Source organism: Geospiza fortis, unplaced genomic scaffold, assembly GCF_000277835.1.
Source record: "Geospiza fortis unplaced genomic scaffold, GeoFor_1.0 scaffold1079, whole genome shotgun sequence".
NCBI classification, from domain to species: Eukaryota; Metazoa; Chordata; class Aves; order Passeriformes; family Thraupidae; genus Geospiza; species Geospiza fortis.
In genome coordinates, this window is record NW_005054708.1 from 19,457 (window position 1) to 33,466 (window position 14,010).

Genomic DNA, 14,010 nt, shown 5'->3' on the forward strand with positions numbered 1-14,010 from the left:
TTCGGGGTTGGTTCATCCTCCCCCCCGCGCTCGCTGGCAAAGCGCGTTGGGAACCAGATAAGCACAATCTGGTGTGCGAGCGGGAGGGTCTGAGCTCCTGCCTGCCTTCTTTTTTTTTTTTTTTTTCTTTTTTTTTTTTTTTTTTTTTTTTTTTTTTTTTTTTTTTGGAGCTGATGTGCTGGTACAGGAGGAGCTGATTAACGGGGGGGGGGAAGGGGAAAACAGGGAAAAGGGCAAACGCCGGCAGCCCCGTGTGCTGAGATCACAGCTGTGCTCTGGGTACCGGGCAGTGGTGTCACAGCCCATCGAGATCATTGCCTGCATTTTCCGAAGTTCTGGGAGCTCTAAGGATGCTTCCCAAGGCTCCATCAAAGCCCGCAGCTGGGATTTCTCCACGCTGTTAGTCCGGGGGGGGCTCTCAGAACGGCCTAAACCAGCCGAAAGCAGAAGTGGGATTTCTGTGTAACACCAGTGATCCCGGTAGGACTGGGGGCTGTGGCAGAGCCAGCGGCGAGCGGGCTCACAGAGCGCCCGTGCACTCGTGTCCTTTGTGCGGCCGGCTCTTTGTACGAGCGGGGCACGGGGGCTGCAGGTGCTGAGCGGCTGCGGGGCTGCCCCGGCTCGGGCGATGCCGCAGCCCCGCCATGGGGCACGGACACCGCGCCTGACTCATTCAAACCCCAACAAAAAAGTCTGGTGTCGCTAAAAGCCCGCTGCAGACCGCGGTGGCGGCGGCAGGAGTGCTGGAAAATGCTGAAGTTAAAGGCCTTCTGCTTGGATTACTGGCAGTTTTTATGTCTCCAGCCTCTCCATGGTTTCTATAAAAGGTAAGAAAACGTTAACTCTGCGATGCTCTTCAGCACATGATGCCACCAGGGTTTTTCCTCCCCGTTGTGCTTCCTGGGAGGAGAAGGGAGTGGTAGGCAATTAATGAGAACTTGTGACAAAGATTGTAAAGCTGCTTCTTTCTTTCTTTTTTTTTTTTTTCTTTATTGCTTTAATTATCAGCTGCTGTTGTCTCTGTGCATGCAGATGTGAAGGTGAGGGTGCTGTTTGGTTTTAACCTCTACTTTAGGTCGCATCACCTCAGACTCAGGACTTTTTCTTCCCTGCTGTTTTATCTTTAGGCACAGTGGCTCGTGCTGGAGTGTCCACACAGTACACGACACTGGCAGATTAATTGAAATGTCATGGGAATTTATGGAACGCAGAGAAGACCCTTTATTTCCCTGAGATATTTAGCAATATAATAGTTCATCTTTCCTCTCCCTCCCAGCACAAAGTGCACATCAGAGTCATTCAGAGCAGTGGGCACTTCACTTAGACAGGTCTGACACCCAGCTTAAATGATTGATGGTGAATGGTGATCCTAAAGAATAGGTCTGGGTGTCAGATGCATTGAGCTTGCCTATTTAATGGAACAGCAAAATAAGCAATTCCATTTAACATGTCCCTGAACTTACCCTGATGCTTTTTAATCTACACTTCGTTTTCCTTGCTCCTGATTTATGGTGCTGAACAGAGGGAATTGGATGGGTTTGAATCTGCTGGGGGGAAATTGGGGATCCCTTTGCTGCGAACAAAACCCGGGCGATTCTCTAAACCAGGATTCCGTTCTCCTTACGTACACTTTCTGCCCTGGCTACCTATTGTCAGCCTACAGAAAGTGCTTTGTACTAAATGCTAATTGCAGTTGAATTTTTCATGCAGCGACTGAAGGCTGGAAAAGGGAACTGTTCCAATCTTTTTCAAGGTTTCGGGGGTGCCCCGCACTTTCTGCATTGAGTAACACGGGACCCTCATCTGTGACCACTGGCTTGTGAAGTTTCAAAAGATAGCTTTATTCTCCTCTCCTTGGAGTTTTTCACAGATTCCACTGCCAAGCCAAAAAATTCCCAACCTAGTCCCAGCCCATTGTGATGTTTTCCTTGCTGAGAAACCATATAAAATAATAGAAATGGAGCCAGACTGTTTTGACACAAATAAATACTGAACTCGAGCTTTCTGTCTTGGGTTCCTGGCAAAATCCCAGCTTTGTAGCAAATGAATTTACTGGGGAGTTATTCTACATCTCCTAATGGAAACCCTTGCAATAGGGCTGCCCATTTATTTCCTTCCAGAGAATTAATTTACTTGCCATCACAGCCTGGATGTGCTTGAATCTTCTGTCTGCATGAGCAGCACTAAAACCAGACCTTAAGCACTTCAGCATCACAGAGAGGCACTTTGTTCTCATCTTTTTGAGAAGCAAAGGAAATTGAAGGAAAGTTGTGACTTCCTCACGTTTGAAACAAAATAATTTGTTGGTTAAAGCAGAAACAAGTGTGAAAAGCAGGTGCTGCAGAATAACAAACTTTAAATGCAAGGAAGTTCATCTGAAAAAGAAAGAAAAAAACTTTCTGGAGACTTTCAATTACTTTTTATTAGTGATTGTAAATTGTTTTAAATGCTCTTGGAAAAGAGCCCAGGGGCAGTGGGGAGGATCTGTGTGTGCCCTGTGTATATATTTCCTATTTTTGTGTATAAAATGAGGTAACAGATAACCAAAGCAGGGCTTGGGTAACATTTCCATGGAGTGACCATGCTCCTTCCTTCTGTGCACTGCCTGACTCTGATTTTCAGTTGCAGTCACTGCTCAGAGCTGTGGAAAATGTTCCTGGTTGCTTTGCAAGCTGTGACTTGCTGCTCCATGGTGGGATGTCCAGCTGTGTTTTCCAGCTTTTATTATTCAGGGAATTCTTGTGAGTTCATGTCCAGAGAAGGGAATGGAGCTATGGAAAGGTTTTGGAGCCCTAGGAGAGGCTGAGGGAGCTGGAAAGGGCTGAGCCTGGAGCAAAGGAGGCTCAGGGGGGACCCTGTGGCTCTGCACAGCTCCTGACAGAAGGGGACAGCCGGGAGGTCGGGCTGTGCTCCCAGGAACAGGGACAGGAGCAGAGGGAACGGCCTCAGGCTGGGCCAGGGCAGGGGCAGGGTGGACATTGGGAAAATTCCTTCATGGAAAGGGTGGTCAGGCACTGGAACAGGGCAGTGGTGGAGTCCCCATTGCTGGAAATGTTCAGAAAACACAGGGATATGGCACTTGGGGACATGGGTCGGGGTGGCCTTGGCAGTGCTGAGGGAATGGCTGGACTCGATGATCTTTGAGGGCTTTTCCAGCCAGAATTCAGTGATTCTGGGTCTGCTGCCTGGCCTGGACAGTTCTGATTTTTGGTATAATCTTATCTTGCTCTGGGGTGCACTTCCATGGAGATTAAATCCATGGGTTTGAAGAGAATTCTGTGCAGGGTGTGTTGGGGTTTGTGGTGGCCCCACTGCCCAGAGCTGTGGGGCTGGGAGAGATGGGGACAAGGAAAATTATCCATTCTCCCTCCCTGGCTGTGGCTGCAGTGCCAGCTGGGGCACTGCAAGCAAACACTGAGCCTGGGTGATGGGAGAAAGAAGAACTAGGACAGGTTTTCAAGTTTATTTATGTATACAGGGTAAAAAATCCAGCTCCAAAATAGCAAGCTGGGCATGTGGCACTCCTAAAAAAAAAGCCAGGTAAGGGCAGACACCACTTGTACAGAGAGAGCCTCTCTGGAGTTTGTTCTCTCAGCACAGCCAGGGGAGGAGGAAATTGGGAGAAATTCACCAACCACACTTGCAGTCTGTTCCTCGAATTTGGCAGCACCTGCAGTAACCAGGACTTTGCCCATCCCATGTATGTTCACAAAACGAAGTTACTGCAAGGTAACAGTGCTTGTGCCTCCAGTAATGTGTTTGTAAACCTGCAGATAAACTGATTTATCCAAGTGTCAGCAAATTGCACAAAGCAAACTCAGGGGATTGGGGTAGAAACCTGCTCCAGGAAATGTCTGGTAATTCAGTGATTCATGAAAATGAGATCTCAGTGCTCTTCAGTTGCCAGTAACTCCGAGTGCATTTTGGTCAGAGCCCTTCCCTTGAGGGCTGCTTTTGGTGCCCTCTGAATGCAAACACAGAGGGTGCTGAGATGTGTTTCTGTGGCAGATTAAAGTGTAAGATGAGCAAATCACTGTCAGGTTCCTGCGGGCTTGGCAGGATGAACGTCTCATGCTTTACTTCCAGGATTATTATAAACCCATGTGAGTCCAGGTTTAGCATGTGAAAGTGAAGATTTTCCTTAGCCAGGGGCGAAAGCTCCGTGCTGTGCTGCTGCCAGCTGGTGGGTAATAGCCCAGGCTAGAAATTGTTACCATTAGCATTGCATTAAAGATCAAGCAGAAGGTGAGGAAATGTGTGACTGGCACCGAGGGCAGCTGTAATCTGCAGATTTTCTCTCCCAGAATGTCTTCTCTCTTCTGGCTAAAACAGGAGGATTTCAAAAAACATAAAGCAAGTGCCAAGTTTGTAAAGGCTGTTTTATTGGAATGCCTTGATTGGCAAACAAAACTGTTTTTAAATTATTTCTTGTCATTTTCAATTTTTCTTTCATCAGTTTGGTCTCTCTAAAGGAGGCACGAGTCCCTTCCAGAGCAATTAGGGCCATTTGTAATGAGCCACCCCAGTGGAATAAACAAAGGGAGAGGTGGCTGGCTCTTTGAAGCCAGGGATTAGCTGGAATTGTTTCTGCCACCCTTCAGCTGGGACTCACAGTTCCAGCACCCTGCTTCAGGATAGGGTGATTCATGTGCTTGAGCCCATCTCTGGGCAAAATAGGTCCGTATTTTGGTGTATGATTCATTCCCATGAGGATGTTTCAGTGTTGATTAAAAATGAAAATGCTTTCATGAATTGGCTTGTTAGGAGCAGCTTACTGCTGCCACCCTGGAATATCAGAGTATCTGAGTGTCAGAAGCTCCTTGAAGCCACTCTGATATTGCACTCTGCAGGGCACCTGCAGCTCTGCGCTCATCCTCTCTCCCACTCTCTTATCCTAGAAAAATGTGTAGCATTTGAAGGCACGAAAGGAATTGCCAGCCTTAATTTAGATGCTGTTTCAAAGGCAGCACACGGGCTTGAAGTGATCTGTGTCAGGGCTGTCCTTTGGGTTAACTCTTTGTTAAAAAGAATGTGCTTTGAGAGGCTTTGTTCCTCATTCCTGGTGTTGCCAGCATGGATTCTGCTCTGGGGTTGTGTGAGGTGGCTTCAGATGTGTTGGGAAACTGGCACAGAGCGTGCTGCTGCTTCCTCTAAGGGGAAGGCAGCATAAAAAAAGGTGTAAAGAACTCCCTGGCCATGGGTCACTACATAATTAAATTCATTATTTAAGAACAGATTTAATGAAGGGGGAAGAACTCGTATACAATCCTATAATGCCACGTTCCTGGAGGTGATGGCTGCACACTAATTACAGACCTCAGGAACAGGAGTAAAGGGAAAAATCCTTGACGTTCTGGTTCATGAGGGCAGGGAAGTGCTTTTGCACAGTGCTGGGCAGTGATGTCAGTGGGTTTGTGCATCTCCTTGCTGTCACTTAAACTGAGCTCCTTTGCAGCATCCCAAACAAAACAAAAGCAAAGTGGGTGGGGAGAATTACTGGAGCTCTGCCTTGAACTTGCATTTGGAGTTCACCATATATGTTGGTAGAAACAAATAGAGTTTGCTTTCACTCGACAGTGACTTCATCCAGAGCAGGGCTGAGTCATGTGCCCCTGGAGCAGCTCCCTCTCCAGAGGATCCTTTGGCCAGGCTGCTGCAGCTGCAGAGCAGCTGAGAGCTTCCCCCACCTCCCAAATCCACCCCCTCTGCAAGCACAGCCTGCAAACAGCACACATTGCAGTATTCCCACAGTCAGCAGAAAAATGATCAGGAGCAAGCCTTCAAATAAACACACAAAGTAGCAAAAAGGCCTTAAAAGCCATCAGAGGATTTCTCTGTGCTCGGGGAAGTGATTCCAAATTGAGAAATTTCAATGAAAATACACCAAATACCTGCTAAACTGGTGGAAGCCTTCCTTGCCATGTTATTAATTGTTCTCTGTGTCTGAAGGAGTCTTTGTGCAGGTGTTCATTGCTCACATGCCTGAAATCCACACTTCTGGTTTGCCTGGTACACCTCTGCTTTCCCTGAGGTGAGCAGTGGGATTTGGGCACGGCTGAGCCAAACCCTGCACCAATCTGTGGGGCTGTGATGCATCCCTGGACCAGTGCTGGAGCTGGGTTAAACTGGGTTTCAGACCTGACAGTTCCTTGTGTGTGTGCCTGCCTTTTTCCCTTCCTTTTCCCCTCCCTTTCACCCTCCCTATTCCCTCCCTTTTCCTTCCCTTTTCCCACCTTTCCCCTACCTCTCCCCTGCCTTTTCCCTTCCTGCCTTTTCCCTTCCTGCCTCTCCTCCACCTTTCCTTCATCTTTTCCCACCTTTCCCCTGCCTCTCTGCTGTCCTCATGACATCAATTCTCCAGAGTTCCTAAAACTTTCCATTTCTCCACCCCCTTCCCTCTCACCCAGAAACCATCTGTGAGCCCTCAGGTTCTCCCTTCCTCACTCTTGCACAGATTTTAACCTTCCACAGACAGCTTGGTGGGGATCTTTTGGAACTGGGGTGCCTGTGCTGGGCGTTCCTGCTCTTTAGCTGGATCCCTGGAGCACTCAGAGTTTGCCAGGCTTTTCTTTCCCTCTCAGTCTCTCCTGTATTTGGATGCAGCTGATGGGCAGCCCCTGGAGCAGTCACATTTTAATTGTGCCTCTGGCTCCGTGCCCTGCAGAGGGGAATTGGAAGCTTTCTGAGTTCCCTTTGATCCTTGTCCAAGTCTGAGTCACAGCACAGGGAGCCCGGTGGTGGCCTGGAGACATCCCAGGAGTCTCTCAGAAGCTGCAGCCTGGAGGGTGCTGGAAGGGCTCTGCCAAGGATCCCAAACTCTCCAGCCTTTGGGGGTGAGGGGAGATGCCCTTTACCAAAATGCCAAGTCCAGGCTGGCTTTGTTCCCCAGCAGGACTGGCATGTGCATGTCACTGCTGTCAGCTCCCAGGAAACACCAGGGTTTGCATTTCCTTAGGAATGTTTGTGAAAAATCAGCAAAGGAGGTTGCAAAGGGAATGGAAGAGAATGCAGCAAAGGCTGGGAAGAAAATAGTGGTGAAGATATTTTATTAAAACCTCCTAAGTCAAAATGTTGGCTTGTCGCAGGTTGAGGAGTTAAAGATGCCCCAAGTAGTCTAAAAAGCCAGAATGCTTTTTCAAAGAAAGATTTAAACTCCATCTATTTGTACGACTCCTTGCAATCCTTAATTGGTAATAGCTGTTGTATGAGGGGAGTGCTACCTAAGTTAAAAATAGGTCTGGGACTGCACTGACAACCCAAACCAGGCTGGCTCCAGCAGTCACATTTTCCTTTTGTCAAATGACCTACAAATGTAACATATATCAGGACAGAAATGCTGTCAAATCCTGGTTTGGGACCATTTCATTGTGGTAAAGCTTCAAAAATCCAGGCAAATTGTGTTCTACCCCCTTGAGGGCTGCAGCAGGGCAGGTTCCCTGTGGCAGGGATGTTGTGCTGAGCTCACTTAGGCTGGGCCTGGGCACAGGGGCAGCACTGATCACCTCCCACACTGTGGCTGAGGGGATGCTGCCATGCAGGGCACTCAGCTTTATCCAAATCCAAACCAGATCCATTGTCCTGGGTGCTGCTTTGCTCTGGGCTCCTCTCCCTGCTTGTACCCACCAAGCTCTGCTTATCCTCCTGCAGGCCCTGCTGCCAAGCAGGAGTGGATCTCCAGAGGGGGGAGACTGATGGAGTGTGAGACTCCAAATTGAGCCCTGCCTTTCTATTAATAGCATTTAAAAGTAACACACCACCTCCAACTTGTAAAGGAACCTCAGCTCCAGCATTTTTAAATACTTAGAGTGATTTATGTCCCCTGTGGTGTCTTTGCCTGCAGCAGCTTTGTTTCCAGTGTGAAAATTAGAAAATAGATTAAAAACCTCCCGTTCCTCAGAAATGGCCTCAAGCTGTGCCAGGGGAGGTTTTAGGTTGGATATCAGGAAAAATTTCTTCACTGAAGGGGTTGGAACAGGCTGCCAGGGCAGTGGTGGAGCCCCCATCCGTGGAGGGATTTAGATGTGGCACTTGGAGATGTGGATCGGTGCTGGCCTTGGCAGTGCTGAGGAATGGTTGGGCTCTATGGTCTTTGAGGGCTTTTCCAACCTAAATGATTCTGTGACTCCATTCTGCTTTTCCTTCCCTCCCCACCCCCCAGCACTGGGATTTTGGGGGATTTCTAACTCTCTCCAATGCTCTTGGTTCATTTAGGAATCAAAACCATTGGGAGAATCCCATTATTGTTCCTAAAATGAGTGGCATGTGCTTGGCAGTGGCCAAGTTGAGGGCTTTGACAAACTTGGTGAATTTTTCCCAGTGTTTCTGTGATATTGATTCTTCCAACAGTTTTCCCTGCCTCCAGCAGCTCCCTGCTCCTGTGTGCAGTCAGCAGACCCAAAGCTGTGTGTCTGTCTTGGTGTTCCAGGCTGCCTTGCTGCAAACCTTCCTGCATCAGCAGCTCCCCTGCAGCCCCAGCAGCTGAGCAGAGCCTTTCTGCTGACCCTGCAGTTCAGGGGAACCCACCTTCAGCTGCCTCCACGGTGCGCTCAGCTCCCAAAAGCCACAGCATCATCTCTGAGTCAGTGATTGTGGCTGTTGGAATTAAAGATTTCCTCCTAGAAGAGATGCAAAATGTTTTCCCTGGTTTGCAGGCAGCAACAAGCAGGTCCAAGGCATCCAGTGTGGCCACTAGTGATGCTGGGTTTGGCAAGAACTGTCCTGAAGTGGGAAGAAATTTTGGAAGGAGGCAGAACTTCTCCTTGCACCTTCCTGTTGCAGGTCGGGAGGACTCAAGAGCTTGTGTTCCATGGGGCACTGTCATGGGTCCCCACACACAGGGCTGCAGGGAGGGAGAGCTGCTGTGGGTTCTTGCAAGCAGGGCAGAGCTAGGAAAGGTTTCCAGGGAGGAAAAAAAAATCAGCAAATGAGTAAATCTGTGTGGGGAGTTGAGCTCGGGTGGGTGCAGTGATGTGCTGCAAATGGAATCTGTTTGATTGCGAGGGGAAGAGATAAGCGATGAAGTTCTCATCCACACCCAGAGGGGAGGAACAGCCCAGGCAGGCAGCTCCAAACAGCCCAACCTGTGTGAGTGTGGGGTGCAGTGTCACTGCAGTGGTGACAAGAGGTGGTGATGGGTGCACAAAATGGAAAATCCATGTCCAGGGCAGACACGGCCCCTGCAGTGCTGGGGCTCATCCTGGTTGTCCTGAAGGGAAGGCAAACAAGGCTTCCAAACAGTGAAATCGCTTGACATGCATATGTGTGCCTTGTTTGGGGCACGGTGATGTCGCTGGAACAAAGGGGAGGGAAGTAAACAGCCCAGACAGAAGGGCCTCAGTGTCCCGCTGCTCCTGGAAAAGCTCCTCTGTTCCTCAGTGGGATTGTTCTGGCTACTGACAAACAGCTCATGTGCCCAGTTCCTCCTGGCCATCCCTTCTGGGACCTCCTCGGGGATGATACCCCAGAGGAGCTGCTTTTAGAGAAAATGAGAGACAGAATCAGGTTCTATTAATCTCCAGTTCTTCACAGCAATCAGCAGCTATTCCCTGGTGCTGCTGGCACATCCAGCCAGGCCCTGCCCTCCCTGGGCTCTGCAGGATGCTGTGGCCTTGAATATTCCCCTCAAATATCATCCCAAGGAGCATCTCACACCAATCCTTTCTTCGTATTTGCGGCAGAATAAATAGCACTTTCTCACAGCAGAGATCTAATCACAGAACTGAGCTATGACTTATATTAGCTCATGGTGTGATTTGCACAGTGTGCAGCATTTTCTGGGTGTGTATTAAATTATATATATTTCCTGCATCATCATAATAATAATCATAACAAAAATAATAATATTCCCTGGTTGTTTGGAGGAGAAACTACTTGAATTTGTCCAGGTCTTCTGGGAAATCAGTGGACAAGCTCAGCTCAAGACCTAAAATACTCTCTACACTATTTAATGGTCTGGTTTTCATGGGAAGTGCTGCAGCAACGATTTAAAAACCAAACCAAATCAAAAACCAGTCCCCTGCAGCATCTCACCTCTGCCCCATGATGTTCCCACGTTGTTTTAATTCCTTTGGTCACTGGTTGTGCGTAAAATTTAGAAACGTGGCTGAAGGAGTTGATGAAAACTCTGCTCTCTTGTAGATCTCTTCCACTGAATCTATCTTTAGAGACAGATAAAAACACTGTTCCTGCAGATGTTGGTGCTGTCAAAATATTGGGACTGCAGGGGAATCAAGGAGGGTGTAATCTAAATACATCAATTACACCAAGGGCTCAGGATTGAGCTCAAAGAGAGGGAGGGAGCTGACACAGCTGAGGGTGCTGTTTGATACCTCTGTGCTGCACAGGAAAGAAACTACTGCTTTTATTCTCTTTATATAATGACTTTATTTATGCCATATGAAATCTTGCAAGTGCACAGGGTACAAAAACCAGAAAATCTCTCCTGTAGGCACTCCATCTCTGAAGTTAGGGAAGGGATAGGGTTCAGCTGTGCTGCCTGAACTTACGTAGCTTTTTCCAGCATTGAAATGTATTTCTGTGATTATGTTAGGAACAGATGTATAAAAGTTTTCTAATGTAATTTTCCTTCATTAAGGCAGCTGATTTAAATGTACAGTGTGCTGTGGACCTTGGTGTGACTTTTCCTAACCAGCCATCAATAGCTTGCTCCAGGAGCAATTATCAGGAACTCCCAAAGCAGAATGTATTTCAAAGAGTGGGAACAGTCACGAGACCCTGGGCAAAATGGCCTTAGAGAAAATGGAGTTATGCAACAGCAAACAGACAGTTAATCACGGGCTGATTCTGCTCTGTGAAGAAACAGCATGAACTTGGTTTCTTGCTTAATTAAGTTTTATAATATAAACATGTATCTGATGTCCAGAAGGGCCCCTGATAATGGTGCTGTTGACCTGGGCAGAGAAGGGAGTGTGGGTTGAGCAAAGGCTCAGGGAACTTTTAATCTGTCAGAGCAACAGCTCTGACTTGCAGGGTGGTCTTGGAGATGCCAGGGCAGGATTTAAAGGCTGGTCTCTACAACAACAGTACCAATACTTTTTTCTAAAGTTTTTGCCATGTGAGTGTGTGCCGGGGCTTCAATTCATTGAAACTTTTGGCAATAAATGCTGTGTGTTTGAACTTATTCAGCACAGCAAAAGGATTCCAATACATAATCTATTTTGGGTTTTTTTTTTGGTTGATTTGGGGGGTTCTTGGGTTTTCTTGGGTTTTTTTGTTGGTTGGTTGATTTGGGGTTTCTTTTTAATCAGATCTTGCCATTTTACTGTTGCTGTCATTTCCAGGCTGAGTGTCACAGCTGATACTCACCACTGAAAGCCAGGACTTCTTTGTATGCCTTCAAATCCAGCTTTGGAAAATGACTCATTACTTTTTTTTTTTGGCACCAAAAAGTTTATTACAGTACACAGAAAATTCTGCAAACAGCTGAGGGTTCCTCCAGCCCGAGGCATTTGATGGAGCATGTCCTGGGTTAGCACTTACAGCTCTTGTAAGGGATTTTCTAGGGCAGTGTTACTGGGCTGGGGGGTTTTTGAAGTGGAATAAATGGGAATAACTTTCTGCAGGTGCTGCCTAGGTAGAGTTTTCTGACTTGGCAGCTCAGAGCAGCGAGTGTAACACGGAGCTTTCTGAACAGCCTCTAATAATCTCTGCTGGCTTGCAAATAATGTAAACACCGAATCTTATAAATCACGGAGAAAGGAGTAACCCGAGCCTTCAGATGGGAAAGCTGCCTTCCCTGGGAGTTCACTTGAGTGGAGGTCGGAGGAATCACTTGGAGCTGGTGAATCAGAGCTGGGCTGCTGCCTGAGCTGGGCTGGCTCTGCTGCGCTGCCGAGCCCCGTGCCGGGCTCTGGGATCCTCTCCCCTGCAAACACCACGGGCAAGGCCATGAAGGGGGATGGCAGTGCCATGTGGAACCTGATGTGGAAATACTGCATTTCTGTCAGGACAATCAGGTACGGGGGCATTTGTAAAACTTTCTTTGGGAGGCTGAGAGGTGCGTGTGTGGGAGCTCGCCCGTGCTGCTGCTGGGCTCCTGCTCCCTGCAGAGTTAACTCTCAGCAGCCTGCGAGCCCTGTTAAGGTAAATTCTTCTTCCTCAGACTGATACTGAACGTGTAAAAAGAAAATTATATGGTTATTACAAAGAAATCTTCCAGGAAAATGTAGTTTTCTGTCTCATTTGCAAGCAGGAGAAAATAGGAATATGAAAGAAACTTTATTTTAGCAAGTGAAAATTCAAAAATTCTGCTTCTCTCCTGAATGCTTGCCTGTCATAATTTTGTGTTTGTCCTGTCTCCCAAGTCCAGAGGTTGAGCAGCTGTTCTTGGCACTCTGCAAGCATCACTTGCAGGGAAGGGGGGTGTGAAGAAGGTGGCTCTTAGGGCAGGATAAACCCCTGGGTTCAGTGGCTGTTGCCTCCAGGCTGGAGTGGGCTGTGAGCCCACCTGGGCAAAGCCAGGGGCTGAAGGAGGGGCTGGGCTGTGGGTGCTGAGCCTGGCTGGGCACAGCCCGGGCTGTTGGACACTGCTCCCTGCCAGGAGCAGCTGCCCAGGATTCCAGCAGAGCTCATGGCAGGAATGAGAGACACTTGATGATTGTGCATCCTCACCGCGATTTTTGTATATTTTTAAATAGTTTCCCACTCCCAGGCCTTGGTTTCTTGGGGGGACGCAGCTGCGTGGGCTAAGTGGTACCTTTGGCCATGCCAGGTCCCCTGGAGAGGTCGTGTAATCCAAGTAATTACTGCATTTCACACTGCATAATTATTCAGGCTGAGGAAATAGTTTACAGAGCCTGAATTCCAGCATGGACTCTCATTACAACTCAGAATGAGACTGTGGAAGGCTTTTTATCATCAGGGTACCAGAATAAAGCTAAGAAATCCCTTAGTTGCCAGCAGAGTCAATATAATAGAATTTGGCAATAATCCCCGAGAGACGATTCGATTAAGATAAAAATAATTTTATTTATGATCTGGGTTTAGAACCAGAAGTAGAGGGAAAGCCTGAAAGAAGCACATGAGTGCAGTCTTTGCAGCCCAGATGTTAATCCCAGCCTCGGTGCTGCTGGAACTGCCTGAGACAAGTCCTGTGCAAACCCCTCAGCCCTGAGGGTGGATGATCCTAGGAAAACTAAACTTTAAAAGTTCCTCAGAGGCCTGGGTGTGGTGATTTTCCTGAAGTTTGACATGCAAACTGTGATGTCCTGTAAACAGCCAGTTCTTTATTTCATCGGTGACCTTAGTGCTGTGTAGGGTGGGATGAATATTAGCTGAGTTATTCACGGCAGGGCTTATTTATAGAGCTGTTGGTGGCTCTCACAGGCAGTAAGATGCAGAGTAACAAGAGCATTTTCAATTAATGTTTTTGGTTGTTTTGACAGATCCTATCTTTCTTTGGCAACTACACCAAGAAGTTAAAGAGAATTTAAAAAACTGAGTTTTCCTTTGTGGAAAAAGTTCTCTACCACCCTAAGTTGCTTTTGTGACACAATTCAGAGACCTTGGAACTATTCCTGTGTTTAGGGAGACTCCAGCAACCCCTGCAGCTCAGGTTCTCATCCATCCCAGTCCTTCTCCCTCTCTGTCTCTTCTCTTTTCTGTGAAGCTCTGGAGCCTGTGCAGCCCTGGCTGGAGGTTCCAATGAGCCTGGCTGTGCTGTGGAGCAGCAGAGGGAGTTGGGTGCTGCCCTGCTGGGATCCTCCCTGCCCACCCCAGTGCCCCACACTGGGCACAGCCCCTGCCTGCACACACTGGGCCACTTGTCCTGCAGGCCTGATGAATGAGGGCATTTGTGCCTGCCTGAGAAAACAGCCCCACTCCAAAAGGAAAATGAGGCCTTAGGGTTGATCTTATTTGCATTGGACTGCAGCAGCTTTAGGAAAACATATTTCACTGGGCCTTTGTTGCCTGTTCTGGGCTGCGAGGCCTGCGGGCCTTGGCCACGTCTGTGCCCAGCCCTGTGGGGCCATGGCTGCCTGTGGGGCCGGT

At 48.1% G+C, this 14,010-nt stretch overlaps 1 protein-coding gene across 1 annotated transcript in view; it reads left to right on the top strand.

Moving 5' to 3' along the window:
• Positions 1-209: 209 nt before the first annotated feature.
• IQSEC1 (IQ motif and Sec7 domain ArfGEF 1) overlaps positions 210-14,010 on the top strand; it is a 128,765-nt gene continuing 114,964 nt past the window's right edge. Inside the window, exon 1 of the mRNA XM_031065227.1 lies at positions 210-827. Within this exon, the coding sequence (XP_030921087.1) occupies positions 751-827 (77 nt within the window). The 5' untranslated portion in view covers positions 210-750. The remainder of the gene's footprint in view (positions 828-14,010) is intronic.